Consider the following 19003-nt stretch of genomic DNA (forward strand, 5'->3'; position numbering starts at 1 on the left):
CCACCCCACCTTTCCCCTCTGTCTCGCCTCTGGAAAAGTGGGTAAGAAAGCCTGGGCACTCCCTCTCTCCTTCAGACCACAGAAACCCCTGTGGTGCCAAGGAGAGCTCCAGCCCGGCCCCACCCTTGGCCAGATGAACCCCAGAGCCACTGGCCCCTGCCTTCATTCAGGCCCTGCTCTTCCCAGAAAATCTCAGCTTGTGAGTAACATACCCTCTCAGACTCTTTTGGGGACTGTGTGTCCTCGTCACTCTGGACATCTGAACCAATTTGGTGGTACTGGTGGGAGGCCGATCCTGCTCTCTCTGGGGCAACCATGAGATGCATGTCAGCAAATAAACAAGATTTCAGGTAATGATAAATGTTGTGGGAAAAATAGAATGGGACAGTGAGACAAGGAGTAAAGGTGGAGGTCGAGGGACAGGGAAAGGGTGAGCTCTACAGAATTATGGTATGTGACTACTTAACCTCTTGGTCAAAACTTGACTTCATGTGGGGACTGCCAGCTGTCTCCTGGTGCTGTTTTCCCTCTCTCCATAATAAGAAAGAAATAATAACAATAATACTTCATTTCTTCCTCCACCTTTAGCTGGGTACATGGCCTCCAAGAATAACAATGACATTTCCTCGCCCCCCTTTTAGCTGGGAGCACTCATGGGACTAAATTTCAGCCAGTGGGGTGTGCCTGAGCCCCATTCTCCTGACCACATGTAGACTTGGTGGTTGGGGCGCCAGTGGCCACCCCAGACCATGGCATGACCGAGGGGGTCCCAGCTGTGGGGAGCAGAGCCACAAGAGAAGAGTTTGGACAAATGAACTTATTTACAAAACAGGAGTCACAGATGTAGAAAACAAACTTATGGTTACCAGGGGATGGGCAGGGGGACGGATAAGTTGGGAGGTTGGGACTGACATATACCCACTACTATATATAAAATAGATCACTAACAAGGACCTACTGTATAGCACAGGGAACTCTACTCAATATTCTGTAATGGCCTATATGGGAAAAGAATCTAAAAAAAGAGTGGATATATGTGTATGTATAACTGATTCACTTTGCTGTACACCTCAAACTAACACAACATTATAAATCAAATATACTCCACTAAAAATTAAAAAACATTAAAATTAAGTCAATCCAAAAAAAAAAAAAAAAAAGAGAAGTTTGGAGCCTTACACTGAGGGGCCCAGCAGCTCTGCCTGCCTCCCTCTATTTGAAGGTCTAAGAGAAAACCACTTGTATCTTGTGAAAGACACCAAAGTTTTAGGTTCTGTGCTTCTCTCACCTGAACAAATTCTGAAGTCATGCATTTGTTGAACATATCACTTTAGAACCTGTTATCTTCTCTCTTAATGTCCTTCACCAACTCTGTTCTCTCTACTTAGCTCTAGTTCTTTTCTTCTTTTCCCTTCCCTCCTATTTTTCCCTTTTATTCCTGTCCTTTTTTCCTTAATTGAGTACTATGCAAATTTCAAGTATCTTGATATATTATCTACCAATCACATTTTAAAAATTAACTTTTATTATAGAGAGCATAAAATATACAAAAGTAGAGAGAATAAAATGCCAAATACTGTACCCACAACTCTGCCTCACCAATTATTAACTTACGGTCAAGTCAGCTCCATCCATTCCCCAGCTTCTTCCCCCTTCCTATGTTATTATTTTATTTTATTTTATTTTATTTTATTTATTTATTCTTGGCTGCATTGGGTCTTTGTTGCTGCGCGCAGGCTTCTCTAGTTGGGGCGAGCGGGGGCTACTCTTCGTTGTGGTGTGTGGGCTTCTCATTGCGGTGGCTTCTCTTGTCGCGGAGCACAGGCTCTGGGCACGCGGGCTTCCGTAGTTGTGGCGTGTGGGCTCAGTAGTTGTGGCTTGCAGGCTCTAGAGCGCAGGCTCAGTAGCTGTGGCGCATGGGCTTAGTTGCTCCACGGCATGTGGGACCTTCCTGGACCAGGGCTCGAACCCGTGTCCCCTGCATTAGCAGGCAGATTCTTAACCACTGTGCCACCAGGGAGCCCCTTCCTATGTTATTTTGAAGCAAACCTCAGGCCTTGCATTATTACTGAATAAAGTTTCAGGTCTCTCTATGTGTAAAAAGCTGATAAATCAATCTTCTTCTAGAAATAAAGTCGAATTCCTAACTCATGGTTTCCTTCACTTCATAAGAATCATCCTTTTCACATCACCTTCTGAAGTGTTCATCTTCCTAGTTTCCCTCTTTGCCCCACCCCCTTCCTTCTTTTCTCCCTTTCTCTCTCCCTTTTCCCCTCCCTCTCTCTGCAGCTAATACATCTGCTTATGGGGCCCTCACTCTTTTTTTTTTTTTAAGGAGATTCAGGTCTAATTTTCCCAGTCACAGTTTTGATTTGTTGATATACTCCCTTTTAATTGTCAACCACTGAGAATCTATTTTGCCAAAATGGCAGCATTTACTCATTTATAGTCCCTTTACGAGTTTGGAGAAAAAGATTTTTTATAAAATTCACACAGTCCCCAGCCCCGCAGACCACCCTCCAATCCCCCCAGATAATAAAAATTCGCTAAACTAGTAATATGCACTGGCAAAATACAATGAATAAAAAGAATACACTTACAGTAGTAACCAAAATTAACTATTGGGTGTTAGACAAAGTCCAAATCCCTAATGATACTGAAGACTTATTTTTATAACATTGATAAGGCATTGAACTTTTATGTCAGTGAACTTGGGCCATGTGGATGTTTTCCCACAAAGCAAGCTGAAACTGTTTTGGTATCACTCATGTGTGAGAATCAAGCATGTTTCTCCCAGGCAGAATGTGAGCAATTTTTTGGAGGGAGTACAGATTACTTGGACAAGGTGGAGGCAGATCTTTCCACAAAAGGGTATGATTACAGTGTCAGTATCAAATTCTTACATACTTTATTTGCTTTTATTTTGTTATCTGGGTGGAAAATAAATTTGTGACTCGCACACGGTAACGGAACACAAATAACTATGACCAATCAACACCACTGACTTCTTTTTGTACTTTTGGAAACCCACTATGCTCCTGAGCATTACAGACATATTTCTCCTCTGGGAAGTGGTAGGAGGTACATGTCACGCAGCACCCCTTCGCTTTCACCTCTACCATGATAGTGAGCATCACACCAGTCAGGGAATGTGGAAATTCTTGTAGCCTCAGCATGATGAAATAACTTGCAATTGCTGCACGTTGGGTTTACTTGTCTAGACCAAAGACTGAAGAGAGCAAAGGCTTGCTGCTTTCCTCTCTGTATCTTTTTTTTTTTTTTTTTAAAGAAGATGTTAGGGGTAGGAGTTTATTAATTAATTAATTTATTTTTGCTGTGTTGGGTCTTCGTTTCTGTGCGAGGGCTTTCTCTAATTGTGGCAAGCGGGGGCCACTCTTCATCGTGGTGCGCGGGCCTCTCGCTGTCGCGGCCTCTCTTATTGTGGAGCACAGGCTCCAGACGCGCAGGCTCAGTAGTTGTGGCTCACGGGCTTAGTTGCTCTGCGGCATGTGGGATCTTCCCAGACCAGGGCTCGAACCCGTGTCCCCTGCATTAGCAGGCAGATTCTCAACCACTGTGCCACCAGGGAAGCCCTCCTCTCTGTATCTTAAAACACCTTGTCGAGCCGACCAACAGTCAACTAGCGCCCAAGAACACTTATGAAGTGAGTAAATACAGAAAGCCTTTAGACAAAACCAGTAGCACACAGCTTATTGGAGTACAGGTTCATTTGGCAAATTGGCATTTAATGCCTCTCTTGTTCTTTACTCTTAGTGGTTCTCATTTATTTATTTATTTTTGGCTGTGTCGGGTCTTAGTTGTGGCATGCGGGATCTTTTCGTTGCGGGCCTTTTTGTTGTGGTGCAGGGGCTTCTTTCTAGCTGCGGTGCATGGGCTCCAGAGCATGCAGGCTCAGTACTTGCAGCACGTGGGCTTAGTTGCCCCACGGGATGTGGGATCTCAGCTCTTCAACCAGGGATCGAACCCACATCCCCTGCACTAGAAGGCGGATTCTCAACCACTGGACCACCAGGGAAGTCCCCTACTCGTAGTGTTTCCCCCCCCCCAATTCATTTATTTATTTATTTTGGCTGCGTTGGGTCTTTGTTGCTGCGTGCGGGCTTTCTCTAGTTGCGGCCAGCGGGGGGCTACTCTTCGTTGCGGTGTGTGGGCTTCTCATTGCAGCGGCTTCTTTTGTTGCAGACCACGGGCTCTAGGCACTCGGGCTTCAGTAGTTGTGGTGCATGGGCTCAGTAGTTGTGGCTCACTGGCTCTAGCGCACAGGCTCAGTAGTTGTGGTGCACGGGCTTAGTTGCTCCGCGGCATGTGGGATCTTCCCGAACCAGGGCTCAAACCCGTGTCCCCTGCACTGGGAGGCGGATTCTTAACCACTGTGCCACCAGGGAAGCCCTCTTAGTGGTTCTTTTTTTTTTTTTTTTTTTTTTTTTGCTGTACGCGGGCCTCTCACTGCTGTGGCCTCTCCCGTTGCGGAGCACAGGCTCCGGACACACAGGCTCCGCGGCCATGGCTCGCGGGCCCAGCCGCTCCGCGGCATGTGGGATCTTCCGGGATCGGGGCACGAACCCGTGTCCCCTGCATCGGCAGGCGGACTCTCAACCACTGCGCCACCAGGGAAGCCCTCTCTTAGTGGTTCTTGAAGGCATTTTTACTTGCCTCATGGTCTTAATATGATCACTTTTCTTATCACACCCCCACTCACTTCAGAATTAGAATTCTCAGCTTTTTTGACATGATACTAACACTTAACCTCTCTTAATACTCTTAAAATTGTGTGTTCTCATTTCTATGTCCAATTCTACAAGGTTTGACTTAAAATTGCAGACAGAGTTGAGTATTTAAATCTACATACTACACATGATAAAGTGAGTAGAAACGTTTTCCTAGAAAAGTTAAAATAACTCTCTCTTGGGCAAGTGGTTTTAACTGGAGGTGAGAGATTTAAAGCTACTCCTTTGTATGGTCTTGGGAAAGCAACTATCTAGAAAAGTTGCATGTATAAATAATATTGTTCTAGGAAACCATACACTACTGGGGGCAGGCGAGTGGAGAGAGAAAGAGAAATGTTTTAACCAGACATTCATCCACATGTCTAGACATCATAGCACATTTAGATATTTAGAATTTTCAGTAGCTTACGAATACAAGAAAACTTACTGCATTAAGGTAGGCTTTAGATATTTGACATGTAGCTGATATTTTCATAGTGTGAGAAATATCAAGCTGACATTATGCTTTCTCTGTGTTGATTACTTCCAAATGTCAGAGAGTAGAAACTTATTCATGGGACTTCAGGGCCTTAGGATAGTATCAATTTAAAAGACATTCATATCGACTTCTTTTTTATTTAAACATACTAAATGGAGTATGAGAAGTAGGTTAAGAAATCAATGAAGAAAGGAAGAGCAAAGAAAAAACCTACTGACAAGAAAATTTTAAATAGATTGATGTACTCTTACATCACCTTGCTGACAGCAGGCTTTAGGGATTGCCTCCAAATATTTCTGACAGCTGTAGTCTTACTGTTCACATTATTTCACTCATATCACTTATATTTAATTAGGGAAATTAAAAATAAGATATGAACTACTTGATTTTTGGTCAATCTTTAATAAATAAGTCAAACAACTAAATTAATATTTTCCTACCACTTTTAATACTAACATTGGACTTCAAGCTAAAATCAAAAATAATTTAATGATATTTTAAATTAAAAATTTATTCTTTTCACCAAACTCTTTAGCAGCTAATTATGAACCTACTGAACTGCTATTGTGGAAACAACTCAAAGGAGTTATTATTATTAAATAAAAATTGGCCACATCAGAGACAATTATGCGTTTAAATAAACCTTTGTCTTTCCAGTTATGTACACAGCAGTGTTCTTAATTGCTTGGGGTCACTGAAATCCCATGGCATCCTCTGAGAAGCATTTCTCCTGCAGTTTATCTTGTTGGATTTCCTTTCTGTTCTCGGAAGCCAGTATCTTTTCCTTTTTAAAATCTCTTTTTAGTAACAGTGGGAATGATGCTGATGATGGTAATATGAATCCAGTCTTCAAATCAAACCCGTTTTCCTGACTTCTGTAGGTCAATGTCAGGAGTCACTGTGTAGCCATCTAAATTCCTTTATTTATCTCAGAAAATGTTATCTCTGATACAAACAAAAAATTGTGGGACCTCCATGAGCTAGACCAGCTACTATCTGAGGCTGCAAAATTTTAAATTGTTACCTGACAAACAAAAGGACAAGCCAAACATGCTGACTGACAGAGTATCACACACAATCACTGTAACCTTGTTCACGAAATCAAAGTTGAAACAGAATGGATTGCTAATTCTGTTACCCTATTGGAACTGCAAACAATCTTAAAATTTAAGTGCCGAGTTCAAGGATGAGGATTTCATTATTAAACTTCAAGAATCACATTGCTTTGTATGCGTCAAGTATCACAAAATAAGTAATACTGAAAAGCTAGCGTTTGCTATATTGTCATACTTTTTGTACCCCTAAAGGCCCAGGAGTTCTCCTGGCCGATTTCAGCAGGTCTGTCCCCTGTGAAGGCGGGAGACAAATGGGAAATTCTGTCGTTGTTCCCGGCACCCGGGCGCATAGTTCCCCCAAAGGTTCCGGGTCACCCCAGTCACATCCTTAGAATGCCAAAGCTGGTAGGTCCAACCCTCCCCTTCTGCAACAGTTTTTAGGAGAAGGACGTCCCAGAAACCCGGTTCTGGTCCAGAGTCCGAGCTCCAGTTGCCGCTCAGCATCTGGGGGTTGCTCCTGCCCCGGACATTTTCCGGGTGTCCCAGACCGCCTGGGTCGCTAGTGCCTCCAGGAAGGCGGAGAATCTCGTCTGTTCTGTTAACTGCAGTACCCCCAACACCTAGTTCAATTCTGAGCCAGACAGGGGCTAACCTCTTCTGGTCACTTCGCTGCTTGTTTTTTCCTCTTAACCTCCAAGTTCCTTTCAAGGCCAAGTCTGGGCGGGAAGGGCTAGTGTTCAAAGCCCGAGCTAAAGTTAGAGAATTTCGGGCTTTGCTGGGAGGCCTCCCTCTGTCAGGAAAGCAGCGGGTGAGCTGCACGGTGACCTCTGGCAGACACCACGGAGCCTTCCCCCCTCGGACAGAAACCCCCCGAGAGGGCGCAGAGCCTCGCATCTGGAGTAAGTGAGCGGGAGCTTGCGGGCGGGGCTTCTCGGGGCCTCCCGCCCGCCGCGCGCTGAGGAGACGCGGGGCGCCCCCCGGTGGCAGCCCTGCAGCGCTGCTCGGGGCCGGGGCGGGGGGCGGGGGCCGGGGCGCGGGCGGCGGCGGCGGCGGCGGCGGCGGCGGCGGCGGCGGCGGCGGAAGGGGAGGTGTTGAGCCAGCCGAGCGGCGCGGCCATGGCGGAGCCGGTGCGGGAGGAGCTCTCGGCCCTGGGTGCGATTTTCTGCGGGCCCGACGAGTGGGAAGTGCTGAGTAGTTCAGGTGACTACCCCCCGCGCCAGACGGACCGGGCGCCCTCTGCTCCCCACCACCAAGGCTGGGCTCCCCGCCCCAGGCCCACACTTGGGGGCCGGGGTAGTTGAATGATGGAATGACACGCCCCGGCACTGGGCGTGTGTGGGAGCAGGCGGGAGAGTGCGGCGACCCCCAAAACGTGAATAGTATCGCGCCCCTGCTCGCTACTCTGCAGTGAACGGAGAGCATAATGCACAGGCTCGTGCGGCCAGTGGACCGGTTCCTGCTTCCCGCGCCGCACCACCCACTCGTCCGTCCCACCCTCCACTCTCCCGTCGCACCCGCACTCGCCCTTCCCTCTCCATCCGCCTGTTACCCCCCCCTCCCCACTCTGCCGTTGCACCCTCTAATTCGCCTGTCTTACTTCCTCAACTCGCTGAGCGCTACGAGCCAGCCGCGCCCTCCTGGAAAGCGTCCCCCCATGCTTTCCCTGGCCGTCCTGTACTTACCCGTCAGATGTGACCTTGAAAAGAGGTTTTTTCTGACACCCCTAGTTTAAATCCAGCTTCCCCAAATTGAACTATGTGCTTTGTAAGCACCATGCATTATGTCCTTCAGGGCACCCACCACAGTTTAACTGTATGGGTATTTGGTTGTCTCAAGTTGCAAGAGGTCAGGGACCCTGTCCGTTTTGTAATGCAGGAACCTACGACAGTGCCAGGCACGTGGTAGGTATGCAGTAAATGTTTGTTAAATGAATTTTTGAATTCGACCAGTGCTCAGTCAGGACTCTCAGTTTGATTGCTTTTCTCCTGCTTTTTCTAGTCGGCTGAAAGGTGGTTGCCAATTACAGGCTCTTGGGGGCGCATTAATCATTCAACTCATTTATTGAGTCCCCGGAAGCGCTGACAAGGTTTCAAAGACACTGACTGCTCAGGGCCTCTAGGAGCTTACAGTCTAGGACGGTTCTTTCGGCTATATTTTCATGATAGTGAAAACTTATTCTCTGCCTGTCTATGGCTTCTATTAAATAAAAACCAAAACTTCAGTTTATGAAAAAGTGCAGTGATGCACATAATTTTCAGTTTTCACTTAGCTTTCAAATACATTCTGTGAATTTTTTGGCATAAGGTTTAAACTTCTATTATGTTTCAGCTACTATTAAAATTGTCCTTTTGACCATAAATTGGTTGACCTTTAAGAAGGTAGTCTACAATGTTCTGAATGTTGTGAGAAAGCCATCAAGGGTTAGGATCCATTCCTGGTATCTATGTGGTGTGTTATTCACCTACAGAGCAGGAGTTGGCTCCTTTTCATATATTCTTTCTTGATCACCCGTGTTCATACGTTCATTGAGCACTGTTATGTTCTGGGCACTGTGAACCAATTCATGTAATGAAGCGGCTTTCTTTTCAGTGCCTAGCCTGTCTTGTAGCTTTCTGAAACAATTGTTTAAAATCCATATGAAAGGATGTGCTCACTTTTAGTGTTTTCTCATCACGTCTCTTCTGATTAGATAGCATTTGTTATTCTTCGTCATCTTACTTTGCTGTCTCTATGGCTCTCTTTATTGATAATTACTTCTGCTTGAGGCAGGCTGTTTGAAGAGGTCATCAGTTTTCTTAAATTCCTTTATTATGGCTCAACTAGGAATATCCTGGGAAAATGAACCTATGATTTCCCATTACACCTGAAAGAGGATGGAGTGGTGGTGGTCTGGGTCATGAGTATGTGGTTGAGCATACAATACTGCTGACAGGCCAGAGAAAACCCAAAAAAGTAAGCATAGAAAGAAAGAAAGAGCAATTTCTTAATATGAAGAGCACTGTGGACCCTTTATCTGCTGTTAAATTGAGCATGACTTTCAAGCCATGCCTCCTAATTAATTTAATTCAGTGTTCTGGCATCAGTAAGTAATTGAATTATCAAAGAATTCAGTGTAACAACTTAGGACATTTTGTTGCTGAAAGGTTCATTGGAGAATAGAACAATTCAGTGATTGAAATTGGGACGTTTGATGTTCACAACTGGGAATTAAGGGTAAGGTAAGGACTTCTTTAATAGACCTCAGTAAATATACAGTGGGCTGCTGGCTACCACTGTCATGGTCACTGTCAGCTTGGGTTGGAGAATATAAGAACATTCTGAACACCAGAACATTCTGGACACCATCAGTTCCTTCCTGGCCTTCCCCTCAGATAAGCTGCTCCTTGTTGCCACGGGAATCAGGTTAACATTGGGTAGGATTGCACTTCTGGTACGAGATAGCCCATGAAGGCTCAGGCTGCCAACTCTAGGGTCATCTATGAAGGTCATAAGATTGAAGAGTTTGAATAGTTGGATTCTTTAGCTGGACTAATTTGTGCTGAGAATTTCAGGGGACTTACGTACACTGTGGCCTCTTTGTGATGGTTGTAGAAAGGTCATAAGAGGCATCAGGTTTAACTGTTTCTGATGGGTGCAAGTTATGTAAGCTCCTATTTCTGTCCACTAGGGAGGGCTGTGGGCAGATCAAACCAGGGGTATTCTGCTTCTCCCTGTGCAGTGCAGTCAGGCAAGGTGCCAGGTTTAATGGGGTCACCTACCACAGACCTGATACTTTAAATGCATCTTACTTGATGAGGGGTATTCTTTTTTTTTTTTTTTGCGGTACGCGGGCCTCTCACTGTTGTGGCCTCTCCCGTTGCAGAGCACAGGCTCTGGACGCGCAGGCTCAGCGGCCATTGCTCACGGGCCCAGCCACTCCGCGGCATGTGGGATCTTCCCAGACTGGGGCACGAACCCGTGTCCCCTGCATTGACAGGCAGACTCTCAACCACTGCGCCACCGGGGAAGCCCGATGAGGGGTATTCTTAACTTTATTTTATAAAGAAGATAACAGATGCTCGGGCTGGTTGAGTAACCACCAGGCTCCAGAGTATATGGACTCTTGCACTGGGTCATGCTCCTTAACAGAGATGCGGCCATTGCATCAGGAAAACAGTTCTTGGAGAGCAAGGATGACACCTGTCCAGAAAAAAGAGAACAAGAGGAGCACCCAGAGCAGAGAAACGGGGATGACCCCACTTATGTTCAGAACGGTTCTGAAGGGGAGTGTGTGTGCATGCCTGTGTAGGTACCTATGAGGTAGATAGGATTGGTATTGTTATAAATCTTCATTTTCCTGATGAGGTAATTGAAGGTCACAGAGATTATATTGCCATAGTTAGTGCTCATTATATGTGGAGTTGTGTTTCTGGAAACCATCTTACAGATAAAGAAGTTGTAAAGTGGGAGGTGTGTAAGACTCAAAATCATATGATATGTTCACACAGTAGCTTCAGAGTAGCTTTTTGTATTCTGCTAACACTAATGTTCAGATTGGATTGGGCCGTCTTGCAAAATAAATCGTGACTGTCACCCACTGACCCCTCTAAATCTGCTCAGCCCTGTTTCCTGCTGATTGTCAGTACTGAGGTCATCTCTAAAATCAAATCAGCCTTGAACTTCACTTCTAAAGGATGGGATTGCCACTTTTAGCTTCACTTACTTTTATTTCTTTTTTTTTTTTGCGGTATGCGGGCCTCTCACTGTTGTGGCCTCTCCCGTTGCAGAGCACAGGCTCTGGACGCGCAGGCTCAGCGGCCATGGCTCACGGGCCCAGCCGCTCCGCGGCATGTGCGATCTTCCCAGACTGGGACACGAACCCGTATCCCCTGAATCGACAGGCGGCCTCTCAACCACTGCGCCACCAGGGAAGCCCGCTTCACTTACTTTTAGTTTTCTTTTTTTTTTTCTGTAACCACGTTAAACATATATAAAAATCCAGCTGTAACATAAAAAGAAGCACTGGTGGATGTATACTTGTGGGGAGCCACCTGGGAGCGAGAGGAAAAATATCCTGTGCAGTGAGGTAAGAGAGGGTGTCGGGGGCTTTTTAGTGGTTTTCTGAACAAAGTCTTACCCTGAGGACATATAAAACTGCAAAAAAGAAAAAAAAAAACCAAGTATAGGGAAATTCAGTTGTATATGGTATATAAATGATTTCTTAATGGGCTCTAAATGAATCTTGAAGAACTCATCCTCTTAAATTTTGTTTACATTTTCCACTCTCTTCTGTTATTGGACAGCATTTATTGAATTTCTATTGCGTGTGATTATGAAGTAGGGTAAAGTCTTAAAAATAACAGTATGGAATTTGGGGTTCAGTTCAGTTTCTCTAGTTTGAATTTCTGTTGTTTGGAGTGTGGTTAGGAGCATAATTTACTTCATGTACTTGTAAGGAAGAATAAGGTTTGAAACTAACCTATTTTAGTTATGAAATTTATATACTTATTTTAAGGTACAATGACTTATTAAAAGAAAACAAAAAAAACCCAAACTAGGGAATATGTATGCAAGCTTCAACCAGAGGCCAGACTTACATCTTTTGGTAGGATCTTTAGAATAGATGAAAATAGTCTTGGAACTCATGAAAATTTTAGATTTGTAGGGCAGGCATAAATTTTCTAGGGCATAGATGTTTATTGAGAATGATGAGTTTGTGAGTTAAACTTAATGACTAGAGTTTTTTGGTGCCAGGGAAGGCCAGAGATTAGCATTAGATGTAGAACACCATTATTTTTCTGTTAATCACTCTGTTTCTAAGCTGTTAATAAACTTAAAGTAGATAGGGACAACCTTGTTTTCTTTTTTTTATGGAAACCACCCCCCAAAATCAGACTGACAGTACATGTGATTACATGAAAAATTCTGAGACAAAAAAGAGCCAGTTTAATTGCATGTATAAACAAGGCAGATGAGAAATGGAAGGGTAATATACATACTTCTAGAGTTTTCGGGAGAAAATGAGGTTTGTTTTTTTTTTGCGGTATGCGGGCCTCTCACTGTTGTGGCCTCCCCCGTTGCAGAGCACAGGCTCCGGACACGCAGGCTCAGCAGCCATGGCTCACAGGCCCAGCTGCTCCGCGACATGTGGGATTTTCCCGGACCGGGGCACGAACCTGTGTCCCCTGCATCAGCAGGCGGCCTCTCAACCACTGCGCCACCAGGGAAGCCCAGGAGAAAATGAGTTTTTAAAAGAATACGTAATTTTATTCCTGCATTAAATATCAGCAGAATGGGGTATGTTGTTGGGATTTTCATTTTCTTACAGAGATAGCGTCGTTTTTTGTAATTTCAGCTTGCAGCTCCTGTGTTTGTGTGTGTCTGTGTGTCTGTGTGTCTGTGTGTGTGTGTGTGTGTGTGTGTGTAGCTACGGAGGGAGTCAAAGAGAACACCAAGTAGGAAGGTTGTTAATACTTTCCAATTCTTGATAAAATTAAAACAGTTTTCCTTCTAAGCTTATAACTAATAATTTCACGGTTTTCTAAGGCGGAAGTCAGGATTTTCTCCTATTGCTTTTTTCTTTGCTGACTAGGGCCAGAAAATCACTAAGAGAGAAGAATGAAAGTTGGTAAGGATTTGAAGAGCCAGCTCAGTAGGCTTTCAAGACCTTCTCCCTGGACTGCCTGTTTCTGTCAGTTAGGTCACTGCCCTGGGGAGGAATAGGTGGCTGTTTAGATGGCAGAGATTGGAGGACACTCTAGGTTTCAGGGTTTTTACCAGAAAGGGAGTCTTGCTTGTGGGGAAAAGCTTGCTTTGTGAGCACAGATACTGTGTTAGTTTCTTGTCGCTGCTGTGACAAATAGCCACGAATGTGGTGTCTTAGAACAACCCATATTTATTCTCTTACAGTTCTCGAGGTCAGAAGTCTGAAATCATTTTCACAGGGCTGTAGTCAAGTTGTCAGCAGGGAGGCACCCTTTGCTCAGAAAACATTAAAAAATGCCATTCCCATGGATAGTTATCTCCATGGAAATAAAAAATATATAGAATACAGGTTTATAGAAATTATATGTATGTATGTTTATAAGTAAAGACATTTTTAGGTGTAGAAGAGAAGTTGAGGAAGATCACTTTGGCTCTGTCCACTTTTTCATGTTATGAAACTGGATTGACTTAAGAGGACAGGATCTGTGTCTTACCTGTTGTTTTCTCTCAGACTAGTACAGTGCCTTGGGCCTAGTAGGTACTCAGTGAATGTTTGTTGAATGATGAATGAAGAGCTTTAAAAGTTATGCCTCCCCCTTGAGAGGGAAAGTGGACCCTCTAGATGATTTCTGATGGGTTTATTTAGCCTAGTGGTCACATGTCTGTAGGTCTATTTATAATGCCCATTTTATCTAGTGAAATGCAGTGATCTAACTGATATCTAGGGAGCCTACTTTACTAATAAAATATTTTTTACAAAGGATAAGTAACAGGATAGAAGAAAGAAGGGTTTTGAGAAACTGGTGATGGATTTTAGAGGAATGTACTAAGTTGTTTGGAAAATCTTCCATTATGCAGCATATATTTTACTTATGTAATACAAATTTAAGTTATATCACTTTAATATGATCTTTTTTTAAATAAACTTATTTATTTTATTTATTTATTTTTGGCTGCATTGGATCTTCATTGCTGTGTGTGGGCTTTCTCTAGTTGCGGCGAGCGGGGGCTACTCTTCGTTGTGGTGCATGGGTTACTCATTGCGGTGGCTTCTCTTGTTGCAGAGCGCAGGCTCTAGGCACGCGAGCTTCAGTAGTTGTGGCACACGGGCTCAGTAGTTGTGGCTTGCAGGCTCTAGAGCGCAGGCTCAGTAGTTGTGGTGCATGGGCTTAGTTGCTCCACGGCATGTGGGACCTTCCCGGACCGGGGCTCGAACCCGTGTCCTCTGCATTGGCAGGCGGATTCTTAACCCCTGCGCCACCAGGGAAGTCCTAATATGATCTTTATAATGGTTACTGCCTGGGTTTCGGGGTGGTGTCCTAAAACGGCAGTGCTTTGCAGCTGATACTGAAGATTCTATTAGAGAAAAACCTGGTGTAATGGATGTGTTTGGTCCCGTATGAATCCATGTCTGTAACAACAGCTTCTGTATAAATGGAATTGGATGGCTAGAGAGCCATTTTAATGTTCTGTTAGGTTCTTTAAAATGGGAATGCACTCAGGTTTCCATGGTTGAGGGTGTTGAGCAGCGATCCAGGTATGAAAATTAGAAAAATCTGCCTGCCTGTCTTGTGAAGGAGAATGAAACAAGGGCTGTGGAGAAAGAAGTAGGGTAGACGGAGGCAAGTTAGCTTCAAAGAGCCTCGTCAGCACCCAGTTCGGTTCTACTCTGCTCTTCTGATCTGTGTGCTTCTGCCCCCTGCAGAATGAATCAGCCTGACGTTTTATCAACTTTTGAAAAGTGGGGTGAAGTGGTGTGGAACACATCAGAGGGGTGAAGTGGAGCAAATCTGAAAGAGAGCAGAGTGTTTCATCTCGTATCCTGTGTGCGCTTTCCCCTTTCCCCCTCCTCCTTCTGGAGCCAGAAACAGCTGAACTGATGTCTGCCCAATTTTAGTTCCTCCCGCTGCCTTCATGTTACACTGATACGAATATATTTGAAGTGAGAAAGAGCGGGTGCAGGCAGTTACTGTGTACGCACAGTCATGGTTTTCTCTGTACCCCTGCAACCACACGGGATCCAGTATTTGGTTTGATTCAGACTCACTGCAACATGACTTTCACCAGATTTAGTGTATAACTTTTAAACTAATCACTGATTTTATAAATACACAATACTGTTTCTTTGAATGTTCATATGAGTTTATCAGGAATTTCTGAATTATCAACTAAGTCTGGGGAGGAAAAAAATCATATGATGAGAAACCTTTCTGGTAACCTTAATAAAAATGGGATAATGGCAATTATAAATGCCAGTGAAATCCTGGGTGCTGTTGAGCATGATTCTATGAATATATATGTATGGCTGAAAGTAAGAATCTGTAAATCATGGCTTTCTTAGAGTGACGTATCGCTTCATAAAATAACTTAGTTTTCACATGAAAAATAAATTGACACTTGAAACAAAAATTTTAACGTGTTAGTGTTCCATTCAGATTGAATTAGGTGCAGCTAATCATTATTTTTGGATGCTTTCCAGAGACAGATGGGACTGTGTTCAGAATTCTCTCAAGAGCCGAAGGATTTATGGATGCGGATATACCCTTACAGTTGGTGTTCCATTTACCGGTCAATTACCCGTCGTGTCGGCCTGGTATTGTGGTTAACTCCGAACACCTGACCAGGGCTGAGTGTGAGATTGTGAAGGAGAAGTTACTGGAGCAAGCAGAGACCCTTTTGTCGGAACCTATGGTTCATGAGCTAGTTCTCTGGATTCAGCAGAATCTCAGGCACATCCTCAAGCGGCCAGAAGCTGGAGGTGGCAGTGAAAAGTGCATTTCTGCAGCAAGCACGACTGTGGATGATGGATTGTGGATGACTCTTTTGCATTTAGATCATATGAGAGCAAAGACTAAATATGTCAAAAGTGTGGAGAAGTGGGCTTCCGATTTAAGGCTGACAGGAAGACTGATGTTCATGGGTAAAATAATACTGATTTTACTGCAGGGAGACAGAAACAACATCAAGGTGCCAAAAAGTTTTAATGTTGCATATGAATTTGGCTCTTTTCTGCTAAAATGGTGTGTCTATAAGTGTTTGATAACAGTGGGACAGATTAATCATTAAGATGTTTCTGCTTTCACTCTTACCATGTCAATGGATCTTTCTTTTTAAAGACTGTCTTTAACTTCTAATTACAACTACAGACTTGAAAAGCTTGAAGAATAAGTAGAAGATTATGTTTTAAAAATCATGCCACTTAATGAAAGTGATAGGTTATTAAAAAAATCTCTGGTACATCAGTGTTTGTTTCTGTAATCAGCTTTGAGCCTAAATTTTATAAATTTGCACTAAAAGTTTGTGCATATTTATAGTTCTTTCCTTAGTTAGGCACACAGCAAGGTGTATATTTGTGGGTAGCCTGCAAAAATTTTAACTTTTTGGAAGTTAAAGATATGTTCTGACACTTGAACTTGGCGTCTGTTATACCTGAAAAGAGGAGCTGTTCCCTCCTAACCAGGATTTAGTGTGAGTGGAAGTAGAATCACTAGGGCTGTCAGCTTGTCACGTCCTCCCTAACTTTTGCTTTCCACCTGACTTGTCTCAGCAGCTGCTTTCAAAATCATCATCTTCTTCAGAGTTTTCAAGTTCTCATTCTAAACTCATCTAACCTGCTTTATGTGGGACCGGACAAAGCTGCTTATTATATTTTAAATCTTAAAAGAGCTGCAAATCACTTAATAGGTTTTGTGCTTTCAGGTGGGTTGGGTCCAGAATAATTACAATGGAATTTATTTGAAACAGATTTATCTTGCATAACCTATCATCTTAAAGATTTGTAGGATAACTACCTAGCTTTTTTGTGATGGGCTCTTATCACAAAACTTGTTGGTTAATAACTTCAGTTGACCAGAGTAGTGCTGGGTTAAAGTGTATAGGTACAACAGATTTTCAGATTTAATAAAGATATTGGGTTGGGGTCTGACCAAGGAACCACATATATTTTTTAAAATTTAATTAATTAATTAATTAATTTTTGGCTGCATTGGGTCTTTGTTGCTGTGTGTGGGCTTTCTCTAGTTGCGGTTAACGGGGGCTGCTCTTTGTTATGGTGTGTGGGCTTCTCATTGCGATGGCTTCTCTTGTTGTGGAGCACGGGCTCTAGGCGTGCGGGCTCAGTAGTTGTGGTGCACAGGCTTAGTTGCTCCTTGGCATGCGGGATCTTCCCAGACCAGGGCTCGAACCTGTGTCCCCTGCATGAATCTGGCAGGCAGATTCTTAACCACTGCGCCACCAGGCAAGCCCTGGAACCACAAATTTTAAGGTGATTTACAGTGTATCTATAAAGCTTGATCCTTTTGGATAAAATACTGGCTGACAAAATGAATACAAATTAATTTCTTTGCTCATATATCCCCAAAAGGCTCAGATTTTTCTTTAAGCCAACTTGGGCGTATTAGGCTAAGTGTAGCTGTTTTGCAGATGTTGTTTCTCAGATTGGATCCATCAGTTAATTAGTTTATTTAATCATATGGCTTGACCTCTGGTAATGTAGGGTACTTTTTAAGGAGTTCTTTCTTTTTTATTAGCTGTCCCTAAAATGCCATTTAATGTAAATATCCCTTAAATTTTTATAAGATTGTATATCAGGATTGAGAATTACAGGTACATATTTATAGATGCCATCAATTTGGAGTGTTCGGGACTGTGTGCCTGTTAACTTCATTCCGACCTTGAGGAAGTGATAATAATGACAGTAGCTGGTACTATATTAAGCACTGTTGTGCCAAGCACTCCTCTAAGTGCTTTATATGTATGAACTCATTTAATCATCACAACTTCCCCATAAGGTAGGTGTTATGAGTACCATTTTATGGAATAGGTTACTGAGGCACAGAGCATCTAGATAACTAACCCTAGAATCAGATCTAGTCTAGATTTAAGCCTACGTAGTTCGACTAGACCCTTTACTCCAGCATTCACCAGAATGTTATGCTTCAAAGTATGTGAAAACACTGTAACTCTCTTACTGCTTGATTCAGAAAGCGAGTACTCTGTAAGCGTGGAAATAAGCCTATAGGTTTATGGCTCCTTTCAAACTAGGACTTTGAGATTCAGAGTAAGATATGTATTTAACGTACTGATTTATCATTTAGGAGTACCTGATTCTTCAGAAAACCTGCAAAGTAGATGTGGACTCAAGTGGAAAGAAATGCAAAGAGAAAATGATTAGTGTACTGTTTGAAACAAAAGTACAGACAGAACACAAAAGGTATAATTTAGTACTATTGCAGATGGAAAAGCAACTGAATCGATAATTATACTCTGACAAATTTAGGCATATTCATGAGTTTCTCTTGTATAATGCAGGTTTCTGGCATTTGAAGTCAAAGAGTATTCATCGTTGGATGAGTTACAAAAGGAATTTGAAACTGCAGGACTTAAGAAGCTTTTCTCCGAATTTGTACTTAGGCTGGTAAAATGAAGTGGAAGACAGGTATCTTTTAGTGAAACAACAGCATTTTTTGTTTTGTTTTGTTTTTGTTTTTTTGCATTAGATTTTGAGAGTGGCTAATTGAAATACTCATAAGGGAACAATTTTAGAGTTTTCTCTGAAGCAAAATGACAGACACCATCATAACTTCAGGACAAAAGCCAATTCTGTTTATGGAATATTAAACAGTAAAAATATCCATGTATTCTAATTTTGCCAGTATAGGCTGGGTTCAATAGATGGAATGTTATTTGAGAGATAAATACAAAAAGATGATGGTGAATGAGCCCTTGTGTTTATACAGAGGATTTGTTTGGAACTGTGCAATTTTCTGGCTAATTTTCTTGTAATTAAATAAATTTTTAAAAAGAGATTTGTTTTCATGTTTACTTCCTTCATGTTTACATTTTTAGCATTTGATAATGATTTTTCCCCCATTCAGATTATTCTGTCTAATGTTTTAAGTTGAATGTTAAGAAAAATATAACACTGATTTCATTGTGGAATTGGATAAATGGTTAGTTTAAATACAAATTAAAGAAGTTCTATAGAACTTGATTTAAAATTGCTTTCTTTGGGGGTCCCAGAATTGCATGATGCTTAC

General features: G+C 43.0%; 1 protein-coding gene across 3 annotated transcripts; it reads left to right on the forward strand.

The window, feature by feature from the left end:
• The first annotated feature begins 7370 nt into the window (after positions 1 to 7370).
• Positions 7371 to 18772, forward strand: RWDD3 (RWD domain containing 3). Of its 3 annotated transcripts, none has more exons than XM_060090161.1 (4): positions 7371 to 7481; positions 15451 to 15932; positions 18062 to 18177; positions 18276 to 18772. In XM_060090161.1, exons 1-4 carry the CDS (start codon positions 7397 to 7399, stop codon positions 18388 to 18390), a joined length of 798 nt encoding a protein of 265 aa, XP_059946144.1. In that variant the 5' UTR covers positions 7371 to 7396; the 3' UTR covers positions 18391 to 18772. The 3 variants fall into 3 exon arrangements, with proteins under 3 accessions (XP_059946144.1, XP_059946143.1, XP_059946145.1); XM_060090160.1 differs by having other exon boundaries at positions 15445 to 15932; positions 18276 to 18770; XM_060090162.1 differs by having other exon boundaries at positions 15445 to 15885; positions 18276 to 18363.
• Positions 18773 to 19003: the final 231 nt, after the last annotated feature.

Source organism: Mesoplodon densirostris, chromosome 2 (assembly GCF_025265405.1).
Source record: "Mesoplodon densirostris isolate mMesDen1 chromosome 2, mMesDen1 primary haplotype, whole genome shotgun sequence".
Lineage (NCBI taxonomy): Eukaryota > Metazoa > Chordata > Mammalia > Artiodactyla > Ziphiidae > Mesoplodon > Mesoplodon densirostris.